The 21,120-nt window shown below is 41.1% G+C and overlaps 2 protein-coding genes across 2 annotated transcripts in view; one reads left to right on the top strand and one right to left on the bottom strand.

The window, feature by feature from the left end:
* The window catches only part of prmt8b (protein arginine methyltransferase 8b), a 19,280-nt gene extending 2,080 nt beyond the window's left edge, over positions 1-17,200 (top strand). Inside the window, 7 exon segments of the mRNA XM_079655668.1 lie at positions 822-841; positions 843-965; positions 1,936-2,023; positions 3,854-3,969; positions 14,671-14,821; positions 16,009-16,130; positions 16,982-17,200. Of these exon segments, the coding sequence (XP_079511794.1) occupies positions 822-841; positions 843-965; positions 1,936-2,023; positions 3,854-3,969; positions 14,671-14,821; positions 16,009-16,130; positions 16,982-17,065 (704 nt within the window). The 3' untranslated portion in view covers positions 17,066-17,200.
* Positions 17,201-17,517: 317 nt separating this feature from the next.
* cracr2ab (calcium release activated channel regulator 2Ab) overlaps positions 17,518-21,120 on the bottom strand; it is a 30,391-nt gene continuing 26,788 nt past the window's right edge. Inside the window, exon 18 of the mRNA XM_079653949.1 lies at positions 17,518-18,166. Coding sequence (XP_079510075.1) covers positions 18,079-18,166 — 88 coding nt within the window. The 3' untranslated portion in view covers positions 17,518-18,078. The remainder of the gene's footprint in view (positions 18,167-21,120) is intronic.

The raw sequence follows: 21,120 nt of genomic DNA, 5'->3' as shown, positions 1-21,120 counted from the left end.
CCCAACAGGACTACAAATATGGGCCAACCTCTGGCTTAAACTGACATTTCTTATCCTGAAAATGTCAAAACTCATTAAAAATCTCAATAACCTAGAAAACCACTCTGTAATTGTCCGAATCTGCCAAGCCATTCTTTAGCTTTTGTCTGAATATACTAATCAATGCAACTCATGCTAATTGTGCAAATTGCCCAACATATGCAAGTTAGTATCCGGCAATATCTATGTGCTGAGGACCCCCTACAATACATATCTAACATAAAACTTTGGGGGTACTCCACATTTCCGGGTTCACAAACAGGACCCTCTGTCCTTAGACCCTCACATCGTACCAGGAAACACTTCCAAAGAAACCCCACAGTTTAAAGGGGAACATGGGAGAAACCTCAGGGAGAGCAACAGAGGAGGGATCCCCTCTCCCAGGACGGACAGACGTGCAAATAGATGCCTTGTGGTAAATCAAAAAGGATAATACATTTTACATAGGTAGACCAAATGTTTGGAAATGCATGTGTCTATAATAATAATATGAATCCACGAGGATGTCAACAATCCTGGGAGCCATCAGGGAAGTAGTATCAAATCAAATCAAGTTTTATTTATATAGCACATTTTTTAAAACGATTTTTGGTCGAGCCAAAGTGCTGTACATATAATAATTACCTTACAGTAAGGGACACTATACAGTATGATGAGAGTCAGGCAGGACCGCCGGCCATGTTCTCTTTTTTAAAAATCGATCTCTTTGCATTAATGTTATAGAGATGCGCTGAAGTCATTTGTTTGTTGCCTGCTGTTTTCTGTGTCTCTCTACTCGGCAGTCATCACCATCTTCAAGGGAAAAGGTGGAGGAGGTGGAGCTGCCCGTGGAGAAGGTGGACATCATCATCTCCGAGTGGATGGGCTACTGTCTCTTCTACGAGTCCATGCTCAACACAGTCATCTTCGCCAGGGACAAGTGGCTGGTATGATGCTGCTGGGTTGAATAATAATAATAATAAAGCTTTATTTGTACAGCACTTTTCATATAGCAGGTGCAGCTCAAAGTGCTTTAAGAACATGGCACACATCACAAATGAAACAGAACAAGAATTTCACATCAGGCCAGACGTTGAAACCTTTTTAGCACATACAGGTATGCCCCCATAGCGGTATGATATAACAGTTTAAGAGTTTAACAGACACAGGAGGCAAAAGGTATGATTATACATTTAAAAAAACACAATTAAATATGGTAAAAATCATAGACTGTATATATAACACAAATAGGGTAAAATAAATGAAGACAAAACCAAAAAATACGATAAAAATATAAAAAACCCTATAAAATAACAAATAAAACAAAGTAACAATAACAACAACAAAATAAATACTAAGAATAATAAAGGTGGCTCAGAAAAATGTAAAATAAATACAAAAAGTAAAAAGCTATAAAGAAAAATAAAACAATACAAAAATAATGAAAATTAAAAGACCATTTATGTGGCTAATAAAAAGCTAATCTAAAAAGAAGTATCTTTAGCTGTCTGGAGATATGAAAGGCCTTTGACTCATAAACACAGGAGAGATGAAGTAGAGGATTTACTGCCCAGATGTTGAGGTCGCACATGACTGATGTTGGTTCTAACCTCAGGCTTTAAACTCGACACCAGATCTTACAGTACATGCCAGGTGGTGTGAACCATAGAGGCGATTAATGGCCTTTCTGTCTTTGTGTGTGTGTGTGTGTGTGTTGTGTGTGTGTGTTGTGTGTGTGGTGTGTGTGTGTGTGTGTGTGTGTGTGTGTGTGTGTGTGTGTGTGTGTGTGTGTGTGTGTGTTGTGTGTGTGTGTGTGGTGTGTGTGTGTGTGTGTGTGTGTGTGTGTGTGTGTGTGTGTGTGTGTGTGTGTGTGTGTGTGTGTGTGTGTGGTAATACCTTGAGTTTTCTCTCGTTCAGAAACCCGGAGGTCTGATGTTTCCCGACAGGGCGACTCTCTACGTGGTGGCCATCGAAGACCGGCAGTACAAGGACTTCAAGATTCATTGTGAGTAATTATGGAAGATTTGCTCTCAAGTTGTTTCACCCTCCGTGTCACGCTCAGCCCTGCGGTGCATTATTAATGACCGCTGTGCGAGTGAAATCAAAACAAACTCAAGTTAGATATCCATTTTCTCATAAGGCACTTAAAGCTGTATCTAAAAGATTGGTGAAAAATTGGGCTGCAGACTGTGAGGAAAGCTCATAGATTGATCAATATGCTCAGACAGGTATTAATGATAACAATGTTTACCTTATAATTATCAGGTTTGGGTTTGAACTGTTTATAAAATATTGATAATTGGATTTTGGTCTTCAGCACTTTTAATTATGAGGTCAACATTTCTGGCTATTTTTACTTAAGTAAGCTGAAGACACAAAGCAAGTTATGCTAGGATATACAATCATTTTGCACAATCTTGCAAAGCAAATTATATATACAACTGCAAATAAACAATACAAACAATTTATGAACCATTAATAAAGCCAGTTGTTTCAAAATGACAAGCCCGGTGACAGATTTGCCGTATTTAGAAGCAATACTGGCCGTATTCACCCCATCAGGTGTCTTGAGTACAGTACAACCTCTGCTCTGAACTCACTCCATGTGTTCTGATATCTCTCACAGCAGGAGTGGGGGCTTAACATTGTGATCCAGATAAAAGCACCAATATTAAAGGTGCCATGTACTTAGGCATGGAATAAAAACTCCTGCTGAGTTTCCTTTGACTGCACAGGTGGCATCCTTTCTTCTACACACACATTCATGCTTTCACATAAATCCCAAAAGAATTCAGTCCACCCAAACTCTTGCGCTCTTATTTTTAGTCTCTCTGTGCGTCGGTGCCATTTTCCACCTTCTCATTGTTCAGATTTAGCACTGGCCCTGTGACAAGGCAAGGTGGAGTGGAGGGACAGAGGGACTGGGGGAGGGAGAGCCTTCTCAGTCCCAAATTATAATAAAAAACAGCCTGCCAGACATGGTGGAGGAGGCGGAGGACGTCTATTTTCAGGCCCTGTCATCCTCCACACAGGGGCCGGACAGAAAGACAGACATTACTGGGACTGCTTTCTGCTTTGTTTTATTTTCTCTCCTACTTGTTTTGCCCTGACTGCAGGGCCGGCCCTTGGCATAGATAGTACAGGCGAATGCTAAGGGCGACTCATCAACCCATCGGGGGCGCCGAAAATTGGGGAGAAATTGGGGAGATTTTTTATTTTTTTATTTCATAACAAAGCACTTTCCCGATTTTGGATCAACAAAGCACATCTTATTATCTTATACTAACATAGCTATGCCTATATTGCGTACAGCACCCATAAACTATGGCACACCTCCCCCCCCCAAAATCAAGTTGAACTGCCCCAGCCCCTGTAAAAACCAGAGGTTTATGTGAAATTCTTCTTTTTTTGAAATAATGGTTTTAGTGTGCAATTATACGTTTTAATTTTGTATTTGTGTTCATTTAAAATAAATCAAACTCCCAAAAAACGTATAAAGCTTCTGTGTGCTTTTATTAACATTGGAATTGACTGTGTAAGCGACCGCGGGGGGGAGAGCTTTAGAGAGCTCTCTCCTGAAAGACTGAGCGCCTCTGATAACCTCAGCTCAGTGAGGTAAAGGCACACCTTTATATTATCATTATAGTTATAAAAAAATAAGAGAATACGAAAAACAGGTATAAAATACTATATGACAGTAAAAGTTGTTATAGCCAGCTAAAATCTTGCCTAAGGCAGCAAATTGGTCAGGCTGCCTGACTGCTTGTCAAGAAGTGGCAAAATAGCTTTGCAAATGATTTAAAGTTAAACAAAGTAACTGTTTTTGTACACACAGGGTGGGAAAACGTGTACGGGTTCGACATGAGCTGCATTCGCAACGTGGCCATCAAAGAGCCTCTGGTGGATATGGTAGATTCCAAGCAGGTGGTGACTAACGCCTGCCTCCTGAAGGTTAGTCTACTGTATGTCTCTGTGTGTATAATGCACGGTGACTGAGTGTGAATATTTCTCAAGCGTTTGTCCTCTTCATCGTTCGAGTCCTTGCAAAGCCTGCATGTTTGAGGCATTTTTCGTTTTTTGTTCTGCCACTAACTACATGGATCCTAAACTAAGTCAGAGAAAGCGATCAATCCCGATCAGTCTGCTGAGACTGTTTTCTAGAAGTTTCCAGGGAGCTGTAATAGTCTGCAGATCTTTTTTCCAACAGTTGCTTGTTTTTCATCTCACAAATAAAAAGTAAATGAGCCTTTTTTTGGTTTGTTTGTCCCTTTTACCTCTCATCTTATTTCTTTCGCTGTTATTTCTCTCTATGGCTGGGCGATATGAAGTAAATAAACTTTCAAAAATATTTCTGGTAAAATCCCTTTTTCTCGATGTAGCAACGATATGGTAGGGTTGATCGTTGGTGCTTTCACAAAATATTTTATAAAAACTATTTTTCAAGTAATAGGCATCACTAATGTGGAGATAATGGCTACATAGGTAGAAGGCAATTATAGAGCAGTTTGAATGGTTTGGTATGTTCAGAAAAATGTCATGTAATGAATCCTTTAAAACCAGGAAAAGAGTCTTTACGACATCAACAATCTAAGACCATATACTCTCATATCACATAACTGTTGTAATATCTATATATTTCCTCATCCTTTTTCTCCCTGCTTTATATTGCATTATATTTCCATGTTGAGTATATCACATATCTGTATTCCTCTCTCACATCATTTGGTGCGCTTAGTGCTCACTATACTTTCAGTGCTGTAAAAATCTGTGTATCTACCGTCCAATTGTTTTTCTTTATTAAACACGTACTGTAAACGGAAGAGTGTCTGAGAGGCTTTTTTGCTTTTTGCTTTTTAACTTACTAAATGGTCAAATGGTCATTGGAGCGATGGGCGGGGCGAAACTCACGGAAGTGATTTCAAAACAAAAGCACTCGTTTGCTAAAATCACACTTTGAATCACTACAGTAACCTGCTGAAGGAACGGTGATTATTATAAACAGGGGGAATTTAGCAATCACAACGGAAACGGCAAAGACACATATTGAGCCCAGAAAATTTATGTTATTAAGGGCTGTAAATATAATAAGCCTCTGTCTAAAATGGACAACATTGTTAGGAGATTTAAACCATACAGCAATTCTGCACTGCGGTCAACTCACTCAGCCGCCTCGCAAGTTTGTTTTTTCAAATCAGCTGCTCTTCATTCCTGCTATATTTGACGAGTGATACAAATATTTGTTTCCACAAGTTCTTAAGGAAACTGACACTGTTGGACTCGGTTCTAGTTTGACTTCTACCAGAAATAAAATGAAGTACTATGTACTTTGTGAGTAATCCTCTGTCAGAGTCCCCTCCATAGTACATAATGCATGTTTTCTGCTATATTTGATGAATGATAAAAAGACAATTTTACCTTAATGAAATTGATACTGTTTGACTTTGTATTAGCCTACTACTTACAATACATTGAAGTACTTTTACTGTGTATTTTTTGAGAAATCCTCTGTCATGTCCCCTGCTGAGAACAAAATCAAGCCACTTCTGCTAAGTTTGATGAGGGAATTCCTTTTTGTTGCCATCAGTTCTTCGTGATATTGATCCTGTTGGACTCAGTAGTGAAACTACCCCCACAAGTACTATGAAGTACTTACTGTGTACTTTTCCAACAATCCTCTGTCAATGTTCCCTCCTGAGAACAAGAATGCATGTTTCTCTGCTATTTTGAATAAGCGTTAAAAAACCTTTTTTCATGAGACTGATATTGTTGGACAGAGTATTTTAAGAGGATGGTAGACTGCACACTGACACATTCTGTCACTCTTGTTGGCCTCTTATGATGCTGCTGTCTTTTAATATATGATTATTTCTCAGCTGCTAGTTTGTCACAGATTCTTCAGTCTTATCAGCCTTATCCTTCCGTCAACGCCTCCAGCACACTTCCAGTGTCTGACTCCATATGATATTGTCCTGATGCTGTAAGGGTGATGCCCCATGATCACAAAATGACCCCTCTAGAGTCAGAGTGCCAACTGCCAAGGACCACATATTATGTCTGTCATTAATGTTAGATCACCCATTATAACAATTTTCTTTCCTTTTTCTCTTCTCTTAACTGAATAGCCCTGTCTTTAAGTATAATACAATGTAAAGTCCTTTTCCTGCACCATTATAAGGCTTCAAAACAGGCATTTTTACTGTATGTGTTTGGAGAAATGACACAATCAATGGCCCAGAATTGTACTTTATAAACTCTGAATCTTGTGGTGCTTGAAGAATTACACACTGGTTAAGCCGGCCAGGTTATATATATGCCTATTTGGAGCCCTTTTTTGCAATATTTATTAAAATGTCACTAGTTATTTTAACAAACCACTATCTGAGGATAATACAAGCAACCTTAAAACACCCTTTACTAGAGAGCCGTTGAAGCCCATGAAGAATGTATCCTTTCACAAATATTTTCAACTGCTGTAAGTTAGGGCACTGTCTTTGCAGAAAATAAAAAAAGTGTTCAGAAAGACTGCATCAATTATATATGTATATATATGTGTATATATAATATCAATATTTGTATTAACTAACCAAAGTCAATTTAAATAGCGGGCAAAAATGTGTTAATTGCCATGCATGTGGTGTTTGATATAGTTTACGTTCAATTTCAACTATTTTAGCCAGAAAAACTTTTATTGACCAAACCTTTTTTAATAGTTTACTATAATTTAGAAAGGTCTTTGTGAGGAAATCATTTCAAAAGTAAACTTGTTTTTCATTTTATATTTAAATTTGAAATGTTTGCACAGTTCTCTGAAGAAGCTGGCTTTGGGGACGTGGAACGTCACCTCTCTGGGGGGGAAGGCGTCGGAGCTTGTGCGGGAGGTGGAGCGTTACCAGTTGGATCTGGTTGGGCTCACCTCTACGCACAGCGTCGGCTCTGGAACCTTACTTCTGGATAGGGGTTGGACTCTATTCTTCTCCGGAGTTGCTCAAGGTGTGAGGCGCCGGGCGGGTGTGGGCTTACTCACAAGACCCCGGTTGGGTGCTTCGTTGTTGGAGTTTAGCCCAGTGGACGAGAGGGTCACCTCCCTACGCCTGCGGGTTATGGGGGGGAAAACTCTGACTGTTGTGTGTGCTTATGCACCCAACAGCAGTTCAGAGTATACGGCCTTCTTGGAGACCCTGGAAAGAGTCCTGTATGGGGCTCTTGAAGGGGACCCTTTAATCTTGCTGGGAGACTTCAACGCACATGTGGGCAATGAAGGAGACACTTGGAGGGGAGTGATTGGGAGGAAAGGCCCCCCTGATCTGAACCGGAGTGGTGGTTTGTTACTGGACTTCTGTGCTAGTCATGGATTGGCCATAACAAACACCATGTTCGAACATAGGGATGCTCATAAGTGTATGTGGTAACAGAGCACCCTAGGCAGAAGGTCCATGATCGATTTCGTTATCGTATCATCGGACCTGAAGCCGTATGTTTTGGACACTCGGGTAAAGAGAGGGGCGGAGTTGTCAACTGATCACCATCTGGTGGTGAGTTGGGTCGAGTGGCGGGGGAAGCCTCTGGATAGACCTGGTAAGCCCTAACGTGTGGGTGAACTGGGAACGTCTGGAGGAGGCCCAAGTTCAGGAGGCCTTCAACTCACACCTCCGGCGGAGCTTTTCGGGCATTCCTGTGGAGGTTGGGGACATTGAACCAGAGTGGTTGGTGTTCAAAGCCTCTATTGCCGAAGCCGCGGCGGGGAGCTGTGGTCTCAAGGTCCTAGGTGCCTCAAGGGGCGGTAACCCTCGAACCTCCTGGTGGACACCGGTGGTCAGGGAAGCCGTCCGACTGAAGAAGGAGGCCTTCAGGGATTTGTTATCCCGGGGGACTCCCGAGGCAGTTGCAAGGTACCGACAGGCCCGAAGGGCAGCAGCCTCAGCCGTGGCCGAGGCAAAGCAGCGGGTGTGGGAGAAGTTCGGAGAAGACATGGAAAAGGACTTTCGGGCGGCACCAAAGTTGTTCTGGAAAACTGTCCGACACCTCAGGAGGGGGAAGCAGGGAACCATCCAAGCTGTGTACAGTAAGGATGGGACGTTGTTGACCTCAACTGATGGAGTTTTAGGGCGTTGGAAGGAGCACTTTGAGGAACTCCTGAACCCGACAACTCCGCCCTCTATGTTAGAGGCAGAGCTGGAGTATGACGGGGGATCGACACCAATCTCCCGGGGGGAGGTCACTGAGGTCGTCAAACAACTCCACAGTGGCAAAGCCCCGGGGTTGGATGAGATCCGCCAAGAAATTCTGAAGGCTCTGGGTGTTGAGGGAATGTCATGGTTGACACGTCTCATCAACATGGCGTGGAAGTCGGAAACAGTACCGAAGGAGTGGCAGACCGGGGTGGTGGTTCCCCTTTTTAAAAAGGGGGATCAGAGGGTGTGTGCCAATTACAGAGGCATCACACTACTCAGCCTCCCCGGGAAAGTTTACTCTAAGGTACTCGAAAGGAGGGTCAGGCCGATTGTCGAACCTCAGATTGAGGAGGAACAATGCGGATTCCGTCCTGGTCGTGGAAAGACGGATCAGCTTTTTACTCTCGCAAGGATCCTGGAGGGGGCCTGGGAGTACGCTCATCCAGTCTACATGTGTTTTGTAGACTTAGAGAAGGCGTATGACCGGGTTCCCAGGGAGTCACTGTGAGAGGTGCTGCGGGAGTATGGGGTGAGGGGGTCTCTACTCAGGGCCATCCAATCTCTGTATTCCCAAAGCGAGAGCTGTGTCCCGGTCCTCGGCAGTAAGTCGGACCCATTTCAGGTGAGGGTTGGCCTCCGCCAAGGCTGCGCTTTGTCACCAATCCTGTTTGTAATATACTGTACATGGATCGGATTTCGAGGTGTAGTCGTGGGGGAGGGGGTCTGCAGTTCGGTGGACTAAGGATTGCACCACTGCTTTTTGCAGTGGTTCTGATGGCTTCATCGGTCTGCGACCTTCAGCACTCACTGGATCGGTTCGCAACCGAGTTTGAAGCGGCTGGGATGAGGATCAGCACCTCCAAATCTGAGGCCATGGTTCTCAGCAGGAAACCGATGGACTGTCCACTCCAAGTAGGGAAAGATTCCTTACCCCAAGTGAAGGAGTTCAAGTATCTCGGGTTCTTGTTCTACAGGGAGGGAACAATGGAGCGTGAGATGGGTCGGAGAATCGGAGCAGCGGGAGCGGTACTGCAGTCGCTTTACCGCACCGTGGTGACGAAAAGGGAGCTGAGCCAGAAGGCAAAGCTCTCTGTCTACCGCGCCATTTTCGTTCCTACCCTCACCTATGGTCATGAAGGATGGGTCATGACCGAAAGAACGAGATCGCGGGTACAAGCGGCCGAGATGGGTTTTCTCCGCAGGGTGGCTGGTGTCTCCCTTAGGGATAAGGTGAGAAGTTCGGTCATCCGGGAGGGACTCGGAGTTGAACCGCTCCTCCTTCGCGTCGAAAGGAGCCAGTTGAGGTGGTTCGGGCACCTAGTTAGGATGCCACCTGGGCGCCTCCCTAGGGAGGTGTTCCAGGCACGTCCAGCTGGGAAGAGACCAAGGGGTAGACCTAGGACCAGATGGAGGGATTATATCTCTTCGCTGGCCTGGGAGCGCCTTGAGATCCCCCAGTCAGAGCTGGTTGATGTGGCCAGGGAAAAGAAAGTTTGGGGCTCTCTGCTGGAACTGCTACCTCCGCGACCCGACCACGGATAAGCTGGAGAAAATGGATGGATGGATGGATGTTTGCACACAACATTATTAATTTATACATTTGTATACATTTTTTAAAATTACGAATCCATTTATTTTATTGTATTTGTCCTGCCTCCAAAACGCTGCCTTTGCGGTCCCGCACTTTCTAGCAGCAGAGTGAGAGCATGTGAGGAGGGATGCTAGTACTTACGTGTGTGCCATGTCTCAACCTCACAAACTCAGATACACAAAGTCAGGCTTTCAAAAAAGAAAAGAAAGGAGAGAAAGACAAGAGAGAGGGACTAAAGGACGACAGTATGTCACCCAGTTTTTCAAAGAAAAGGTGGGTGTGGTCCATGAGTGGTGGAAATTAGTCTGTTAGCTAAGCTTAGTCCATTGTAAATAATAATTGTAATGTTTTGCTGACATTAAGTACTGTTAATATCTTCACAGAAAATGCTGAGGTTTTTCATTTCACTCCTCTTTTAGCTGACATTTAATAAATGCAGGTACATTTTTAGCAGCTATTCATACTAAATCAGTCGTCCCTCCTCCTGATGCCAGGACCAACAGATCCATCTCTAGGCTCAGCAGCCCTATCCCCCCATGAGGCTTTGCAGTCTTGCCATGCTGTCCTTTGAAAGCCAGTTGGCTAGAAAGCTGGACTTCAAAGACTTGATCAGTGGCTTTGTCTGTAAGAAGGCTAGGCGCTGGGCTCTTGTTGAGTAAGGCTGAGCCAGGGCTCGTAATAACTGTTAAAGAGCAAGGCTATGGTAATGATATTGGATCACTGCACACAAGATGCATGATGAGAAAAAGACTGAGAACAGGTAATAGGCTCTGATTTAGCACCACCATCAGGCCTTTTCATTTCCATTTCCGTTTTGTTGTCCGTTTACACTTTAATACCCGCTTATTTTGTAGTTGGTATGTATATTTAATAAAAAAATCTGCTGCTTATGTTATTTTTTTTGTTATAGCATTTTATAAATGATAATACTTTATTTTAATTTAAGAGGTCATGTATATTTAAGTTATATTTATTTTGATTTATGAATGGTCCATTCAAAAATGTTATTAAAAAGGCATGTACACCATAAAAGATGACTATTGAGGTCTATTGTCAGGAATGTTAGTGTTATATCAAATAGTGAATTCTACTGCAGCAGAATGTTGCAGTAGAATTTGCAGTCTGCACAGTGTTATATTTTCACCGCTAAGTGTCAGTTATTGTGCGGTTAGTATTGGACTACAAGATAGATGCAACAAGCCTGTACAGGTAGAGTTATTTAAAGCATAAATGAGTCGGTTGGGTTCTGGAGGTGTGGTTACAGCATTGTGCCTGGTGGTGGGGCCCAATGTGATATCTTTTCATGGGGCCCAAAATCCCTGGCGGCGCCCCTGCTTGTGGGAGTAGTTTCACTAGTACTGAGTCCAACAGGATCAATCTCGTGAAGAACTAATGACAAAAAAGAATTCCCTCATCAAACTTAGCAGGCTTGATTTTGTTCTCAGCAGGGGACTTTGACAGAGTATTTCTCAAACAATACACAGTAAAAGTACTTCAATGTATTGTAAGTAGTAGGCTAACTAATACAACGTCTAACAGTATCAATTTCATTAAGAACTAATGGTGAAATTATATTTTTATCATTCATCAAAGATAGCAGAAAAACATGGAGGGGACTCTGACAGAGGATTACTCACAAAGTACATAGTAAAAGTACTTCATTTTATTTCTGGTAGAAGTCAAACTAGAACCGAGTTCAACAGTGTCAGTTTTCTTAAGAACTTGTGGTAAAACATATTTGTATCACTCGTCAAATATAGCAGGAATGAAGAGCAGCTGATTTGAAAAAACTCGAGAGACGGCTGAGTGACCGCAGTGCAGCATCGCTGTATAGTTTAAATCTCCTAACAATGTTGTCCATTTTAGACAGAGGTTTATTATATTAACAGCCCTTAATAACACTCAATTTTCTGGGCTCAATATGTGTCTTGGCTGTTTTCGTTGTGATCGCTAAATTCACCTTGTTTCCCTTTGTTTATAATATTATCACCGCTTTTGTTTTGAAATCACTTTCGTGGGTTTTGCCCCGCCCATCGCTCCAATGACCATTAGACCATTTAGTAAGGCAAAAAGCAAAAAGGCCTCTCAAATGCTCTTCCGTTTACGTGTTTAATAAAGAAAAACTATTGGACGGTAGATACACGGATTTGTAAAGTCATTCAGTACATTTAATCGTGTACTCTACTTAAGTGCACATTTGAGTTACTTGTGCTTTTGAGTATTTCCATGTTATGCTACTGTGCTACCACTACAATTCAGAGGTAAATGGTGTACTTTTACTCCACTACATTTATTTGAATATCTTTAGTTACTTTACAGATTTGTATTAATGATGTGCAATATAATCAAGTCTTAAATCAGACTTTAGTCACCTGGATTCAATTCACAATATATAGACGCAGTATACAAAGTCATTCAAACTAGCAGCACTTTTACCAGCTGTGATCAGAGGTTGAAGAAGAAGTCCTGCATTCAAATTGTAAATAAGTAAAAGTACAAAAGTATTAGCAAATCAAAAATATCAGAATAAACTTAAAGCACCAAAAGTAAAAGTACTCATTTTGCAGGCACCAAATATTTTAATAATTGTATTATAATTGTTTATGAATTAATATGTTCAACACTGTAATGTTGAACTTACTCAAAGGTGGGGTTTATTTGAATTACTTTATATACTTCTGGATAACTCAACCTATAATAATATATAATAATGTATTAGTTGATTTATATTTTGTATTAATAAAGTAGTAAGTAACTATACCTGTCAAATACATGTATTGGGGTGATAGTATAAAGTAGCGTAATGTGAAAATAAAGTAAAATTACCTAAAAATGTTTACAGTACTTGAACAAATAGACTTTGTAACATTACACCGCTGGCTTTAATAAGACTCTAATGCATCAATAAGTATAATCAAAACATATCATATATATTATTCTCGGGCCAATCAGCATAACAATTTTTGCGGGTATTTTATGTACAGTTGCAAGAAAAAGTATGTGAACCCTTTGGAATTACCTGGATTTCTGTATAAATTGGTCATAAAATGGAGGAAGCCACTGCTGTCCAGAAAAAACATTGCTGTACGTTTGAAGTTTGCAAAAGAGCACCTGGATGTTCCACAGCACTACTGGCAAAATATTCTGTGGACAGATGAAACCAAAGTTGAGTTGTTTGGAAGGAACACACAACGCTATGTGTGGAGAAAAAAAGGCACAGCACACCAACATCAAAACCTCATCCCAACTGTGAAGTATGGTGGAGGGAGCATCATGCTTTGGGGCTGCTTTGCTGCCTCAGGGCCTGGACAGATTGCCATCATCGACGGAAAAATGAATTCTCAAGTTTATCAAGACATTTTGCTGGAGAACTTAAGGCCATCTGTCCACCAATTGAAGCTCAACAGAAGATGGGTGATGCAACAGGACAACGACCCAAAGCACAGAAGTAAATCAACAACAGAATGGCTTCAACAGAAGAAAATAGGCCTTCTGGAGTGGCCCAGTCAGAGTCCTGACCTCAACCCAATTGAGATGCTGTGGCATGACCTCAAGAGAGCGATTCACACCAGACATCCCAAGAATATTGCTGAACTGAAACAGTTTTGTAAAGAGGAATGGTCCAAAATTCCTCCTGACCGTTGTGCAGGTCTGATATGCAACTATAAGAAATGTTTGGTTGAGGTTATTGCTGCCAAAGGAGGTTCAACCAGTTATTAAATCCAAGGGTTCACATACTTTTTCCACCCTGCACTGTGAATGTTTACATGGTGTGTTCAATAAAAACATAAAAACATATAATTGTTTGTGTGGTTTTAGCTTAAGCAGACTGTGTTTGTCTATTGTTGTGACTTAAGTGAAGATCAGAACACATTTTATGACCAATTTATGCAGAAATCCAGGTAGTTCCAAAGGGTTCTTTTTCTTGCAACTGTATATGTTGATGCCAATACTCATGTGCTTTTACTTATAACAGAGTATTCCTACACCCTGGTACTTTGACTTAAAAACAAGATCTGAGTACCTTCCCCACCTTGGCGCTTTACATGTCCGGTTAGAGGGCGGTTAGTTAGTTAATATAATTCCTACTGTCTGTAACTCTTTCACATGAATATATACTGGTGTCACTGGAAAGGACAGAGGTGTTAAATCACAATCTGTCATGCTGACGCCACATGGCCCAGCGATCTTTGTAACCACCCCCCCTTTAATTCAACATCATTACATGCAAAACAAGTTCCAATCCTTTTTTTGAGGCCACAATGAAGCCTGCCAGGTAACACCATGTGACTTTACTGTGGGGAAATATTCCTGAGGCAGTGCTTGATATAGACACACACACACACACACACACACACACACACACACACACGCACCCACGCACCCACGCACACACACGTCAAACACGCACACACACATCATGCACGCACACACAGACACACACAGACACACACAGACAGACAGACAGACGTAACACACACACACCCACGCACACACGTCATGCACGCACACACACAGATAGACACAGACAGACAGACAGACAGACAGACAGACATAACACACACACACACACACCCTCCCTCTATTGCACACTCGAGGGAGGACACCCACTCAGCATGTGTACTGTGAGCAGGCTCAGTTTGCCAGCCGTGATTCAACCTGTGGGCTTTCACACACAAAAACATACACACATACTCACACACAAACAATGGTGAATAATCATGAGGGTTTGACACATAAATGTACTACATGTAGGTGAGAGATGGCAAGTGGGGGTGTGTCTGTGCACGTACCTGTGGAGCGCTGTTTTATTGCGATATAGCATTTCATGAATTGTAAAATACGGACAAAATAAGCAATAATAAATGATTGTTTGCCTTTTTTCTGCAGGAAGTGGACATCTACACCGTGAAGCCCGAGGACCTGTCCTTCACCTCAGCCTTCCGTCTGCAGATCCACCGCAACGATTACGTCCACGCCCTGGTCACCTATTTCAACATCGAGTTCACCAAGTGTCACAAGAAGACCGGCTTCTCCACAGGTGATATCTGTTCACACTGTTCAGAGGAGAGGGAAAGGAGAACAAAGAGAGTCATTGGATGGATTGTGTGAAAGCATACACATCAATGAGAATGTGTCCAATTATAATATTAGAGATAAACTCTTGCCAGATCTTACCTTTGGCAGCACTGTCCAAGTCTTTTTAGAGTTTTCCAATAAATAGTCCTAAACAATGCCAGAGCCCGTCTGTCTTCTTCTGGACATTTTTCGAACCTCCCTTTTTCTCTCCCTTGATCCTGCCTAGCAACAGTCATTGTTTTTGCTTGGCAGCTTTGTGTTATCGAGTATTAACTACCTCTGAAATGTCCGAATTGACCAATCAGCATCAAGTATTCATCTAAGCCGTGTTATAATGTTTTTTTCAAAATGCCTAGGTATCAGAAGACTTTGAGACAGTTAGACAGGCAGCATTATCTTTGCAGAAAATTTCCTGACTCTTGACAATTCACAGAATATGCTTCGGTCAGTTTTTTATCAGAACTACTTTCGACCAAATAAATGGTACTAGGGAAACTGTTAAAAATGGTAAGGCATAAATCCCAAAACCAATGGACAGACAACATTATAGCTAATTTAAAAATAAATGTTTTTCATCGCACCAGTTAAGTAACGGTTTAAGCTTGACGTCCACAGAATTATTTAAGAGTGCCACCAGTACATTCAGTTTTCTCCTCCCCTAGTGAATTATCCGGCCAATATTCCAAATGTCCTTCGAAATATATAAGCATTTTACAGCACTTCACAGCATCTTAGCTCTTGGCCACACTCTGCAGGTGTTACATTTGCACCGCACAGCGCTCCTGGTGCCATGGCGCCAAGGACACCCATTATAGAGTTGCTAAGCTGTTATGTAAACTTATACATTTATGCATCCAGTAGTTACATAATATTTTGTAGAGGAGGTTCTATGTTTGGCCGAGTCTGTTGGGCCTGAGGCTGAGCGTTACTGAAGGAGTTCTCTCCTGTCAGCCTCTGTATTTCTCCCACCGGGTGTGCCATTTTCAGCTGCCTTGCCCAAGGGAGCCGAGTGCCCAATGGAACCAGTTTTTTAAAAGTCCTTATGCTCCCCTTTATGTCTCTTTCTTCTTCTCTCTACCTCTCCATTCTACTCTACTTGTTTCCCTCTTTTCTCCTATGCATATATTCTTCCTCCGGTCCTCTCCTCAGCTCCAGATGCTGCCACCACACACTGGAAGCAGACAGTGTTCTACCTAGAGGACTACTTGACTGTCAAGAAGGGAGAGGAGATTTTTGGCAGTATCGCTGTCAGGCCCAATGAGAAGAATGTGGTAAGACTCGGAAAAAATGAAAATCTCACAGTCGTAAATACACATTTCTTATGTGTGGCATCTTCATTCTTTGTAACCTAACTAGTACCTACAGTAATAGTCTAATTGTGAGTGCAGAAATGTTGAGTACCCCAAAGTTTTATGTTAGAAATGTATAGTAAGGGTCCCCATCACATAGAAATTGCCGGATGCTAATGTGCATAATTATGTTGGGCAATTTGCACAATTAGCATAAATTGTGTTCATTTAAATTATAGCCCAAGCAGACAATAGTTAAAAAATGGCATGGCAGATTTGGACAATTTTGGAGTGGTTTTGAGGGTTATTAGGAATGTACAGGATCCTAAATGGCAGTTTTAACCATAAAGTGGCCATTTTGACTACCTGGAGTAGTGTTGCGACCATTGGATATAGAGAGCACAAGATGAAAAATATTTCCTCTACTGTGGAAAATTGTTTTTCAAATGAGTCCCCTAAACCCTCCAAATTGACCAATCAAAATCAGCCCACTGGGAGTACAAAACTTGCAATTTTTGACCCTATAAATAATAAATAAAATACAAATATAGATTAAGCTTCCTCAATAACCCCCATAACCACTCACAAATTGTCCAAATCTGCCAAGCCATTTTTAAACAAAAGATACAATGCTAATTAATATTAACGCAACTTATGCTAATTATCCAAATATGCAAGTTAGCATGCGGCAATAGGACTCTATGAGCTGGCAAACAGACTGTTAAGTAAAGCTGAGTGCATTTTTTTGTCTTAGGAAATATTTGTACACTTTTATGGATATATAACCTACTAATTTCTACATTAATCAACTCAAAATGTTTTTATGTTTGTAGCGTGACCTGGAGTTCACCCTGGAGCTGGACTTCAAAGGGCAGCTCTGCGAGGCGGCCATTTCCCACGACTATAAAATGCGTTGACCAACCGACTACCCTCAGCACCCCCCCCTCCTCAAAGACTCGGAGAGGGGGGGACGGCACACGCTCTCCAACAACGATTCCAGTTGGTCAGCCAGGGCGTACACAAGCATCCGATTGGATGCCGTATTGCCAGCGCCCAAGTGATGTCATCAGAGCAGTTTCCATCAGCAATAGTGCCGTCAGCTGTACCAACGCGATAAGCTCGGGCACACTGAATGTAACATCCTAACTGAACTTGATCCTTTTTTTGGGTATTATTTTAGCTATAAGATAAAAAAATGTTTTGAGTCTTTCTATAGTTAGTGCAGCTTATCGACAAGATTTGAGGGCAACTGATTTATTATGCCGTGTGTAGTTGTATAGAAGCAGCAAATAATTGTGTTTTATTCTGTTATTGTTGATTTGCAAGTGAAAGATGTTTGCTTCATTCATTTTGGAAAAGGTGCCGAATGTAATTTTCTTTATTTCTTTAATTAAGGATAGTTCAGAGCAAAATGTACTTTGGTCAGAATAAAACAGAACAACACAGAATGCTCAAAAACAAAGATGTAATATGACATGTTCCACTTTGTTTAGATCGGAAGAACGAACAAAAAAAACACGACGACGATGAATAAAGTGTGAAAGAATCTGACTTTTTACGTGATTTTCATTGAAACAGTTATAATGAATTACGAATTATTTACTTCATTTTGAGAGTCAACATTAAATAAAACTACATTAACATATTGGGTAAAGATTAAAAGTGATTATTATACAGAATATATTTCCATTTTAAATCTTATAGACAGCACTACTGTGATTTGGCAGCACAGCATTATTTACAGAAAATAGAAGCACCTTATTATCAATTAAGTCTTCCTCTGAGCCTCATTAAAACAGCAGTTCTTCATGTTTGCGCCAAATAGACTGCTTGTTAGAAGACCTTCTACGATAAAGTCCAACAATTAATTCATTGCTGTCTTAAAACACTGCAAAAAGTGATGTAGCACTTGGCAGATTGAGTGTCCCCTTCACTTGCAGCAGGCCTTCTTCTTCACGGGCTGAGCACTCAGAACCACTGTGGTGTCTCTCACCCTGTCCTCCTGCTCCATCAGCACTCTGAGGGAACACACACACATACACCCACACCCACACACACCCACACCCACACAAACACACACCCACACCCACACCCACACCCACACACACACACACACACACACACAGATTATGTTGACGACGAGAAGAATGTTAGCTTCACATGGTACATAAAGTACAGTAACCAAGTACATTTACTCAACTACAATTTTGAGGTAAATACAAAAAAAACTCAAATGTTAACTTTAATTAATAATAAGAATAATAGATTTAATTTGTTAGCGCTTTTACAGGTGCTCAAAGACTATGGGATTCGTTTTGTATCATAAAGATAAAGCAACACTTTCTCAGAATAAAGCAAAACTATGAGTTTAAATGAACAAAAAATGAGTCAAGCAAAATAAAATAAATTTCAAAGAATAAAACTATAAGTTTCAAACAAATCATTTGTGTAATCATGTAAACTATAAGTATTTTTTCTTTGTTTTAACGTAGGCTTTTGTTTGCAGTTCTTGTTTCTTCTTTCTCAATGATCAGATTTTTGCTCTCGCTGCAGCTTTCTCGTTTGCGCTCCTTCACTTTTTGTTTGAGATTCTGACACAAAACTCCCAGGTGGGCGGGACTTTAAGGGGTGCGTCCCCATTGGCTACTCATTTTTTGAGTGACAGCCCAGTCCTCCAGCGATTGTATAGTGCAGGCAGCTGCAGTGCGGTAGCTGATCGTGGATAGAACATAGAAGAACCAGCATTTCAATTATTATAATACTACAAGTGAAAATATATCATTGATATTATATTGATCATTTGTGTTGTTTGTGCTGTACTATACGGTCTGTTTCTTTATTGTGTTAAGTGAGAAGTAAAGCTGTGCTATGAAAGTTAGCTTTTGCTACCTTTAGATCCATAATATTGCAAGCTAAGTAGCCTAACAGTTAGCTACATAGCTAGCAGTGAGTGAGCGTTCAGACACCGGCGCACACACTCAAACGGACTCGTGTGCCTGACTCTACCAACAGGCTTTCATGATTCTGTTTAGATATGCAAGTATAAGCCATGATAGCTTATTTTATTAACACGCTCATTTGATTTGAAAATCAATGGAGGCTGAGTTAACTTTGCATGAAAACCTACCATCCATGACTGCCCCTGAGCTGTGTTTTATTTGTTAACTTCATATTTTTCGTTTCCTAAAACATTTATTTTCCTCTCATATTAACAGCGTGGATCATTGAGACAGCGTGGTGTCCAGAGTCTTATCCCGTTTTCCCACTTCCTCTGAGGGGACAGCACGGATGGGAGGGGGGGGGGTCATGAAGAAAGACCTGCACCAGCTCCACGCTGGGCGTTGTTGTTATCGCTGGCTCAGTGTCATTTAATTTGACCAAATGTCTTTACATATACATTTAATAGATTGTATTATTATCCATCTTTTTGTTCTATGTCCTTTTATTTAAAACATTCTTTGAGACTTCATCTTCTGGTTCACATTTCAATAAATGTAATTTGTATAATCACTCTTTTGTCTTTATTCTACATGAAAATGTTAGAGATTCCATTCAAGTCTATTCATATCTTCCTCAGGAGAATTTGTCGAATTTGTAATGCTAAATGTATATCATTTTCTCACAGGATATAGAATGAGACAACACAGTTTGTATCCATTGTGTATGAATGCTTCAGCTCTTCAGACCAACATAGTAAGATGCATGTTCCTAATTGTGTTGGTATGCAACCTAGGTCTGCTCTGTTTAATAAAGCAAATCTGCCACTTTTATATTGTAGAATTTTTTTAATTAAAGCAGTTTTTAATTGTTTGTCCTAAACATAGCAATATATGCTTTTGAAATGTAACATGTCTTTGAAGAAATAATAGTATACAGTTTATATTGTGTATCACCTTTAGCTTGAAAATACATGTTTTTTTAATCTTTTAAATAAATAAATAAATAGACAGACAGACACTTTATCAATCCCAAATTGGGAAATTATTGAACAGTAGCAGCAGCAGTGTGTTCAGGCATTAAAATATTTAAAGTTGGAATAAAATATAAACTACACAACAGTATAATGCACAGCAATCCATAAGACAAGTCCAATATTTTCATGAAAACTCCCCAGGAGACACCAACACTAACGTAGCCGAGTGGACTCCGGAGTTGCTGCATGAGTTGCATTGTATGATCTGTGGTGTAGTGGGCTGTCACTCAAATACTGAGTAGCCAATGGGAACGCACCCCTGAAAGTCCCGCCCACCTGGGAGGTTTGTGTCAAAATCGAAAACAAAAAATGAGGGAGCGCAAAAGAGAAGAGCTGCAGCGAGAGCAAAAGTCTGATCATTGAGAAAGAAGAAACAAGAACTGCAAACAAAAACAAAGAAAAAATACTTATAGTTTACATGATTACACAAATGATTTGTTTGCAATTTATAGTTTTATTTTTGAAATTTATTTTATTTTGCTTGACTCAGTTTTTTTTCTTTTAAACTCATAGTTTTGCTTTCTTCTGAGAAAGTGTTGCTTTATCTTTATGATACAAAACTAATCCAATAAAAGACGCTTTACAGATAATAGTGAAGAGAAAAGAGAAGAAAGGAACAACAAATAAATATATAGTTAAAGTTAAAGTCAAATAATACAAAAACAATCACACATTAAAAGCCAGATTGAAGAGGTGAGTGTTTGTGAGTTTTTTGAAGGTGGTGAGGTCGGTGCAGTCTCTCATGGGTTGTGGGAGTGAGTTCCAGAGGGAGGGGGCAGCGACGGAGAAGGCTCTGTCCCCCCAGGTCCGGTGATTGGTGCGGGTGGGGATGGATAGGAGGTTGGCTTCTGATGATCGGAGGCAGCGGGAAGGGGTGTGGTGGTGTAGCAGGTCTGTGAGTTAGGGGGGTGGGGGGGGGGGGGGGCTGGTTGTTGAGGGCTTTGTAAGTAATAAGGAAGACTTTGAAGTTGATTCTTTGACGGACGGGGAGCCAGTGGA

Source organism: Notothenia rossii (genome assembly GCF_949606895.1).
Source record: "Notothenia rossii genome assembly, chromosome: 10".
Classification (NCBI taxonomy): domain Eukaryota; kingdom Metazoa; phylum Chordata; class Actinopteri; order Perciformes; family Nototheniidae; genus Notothenia; species Notothenia rossii.
This window is presented reverse-complemented; position numbering and strand designations above follow the sequence as displayed.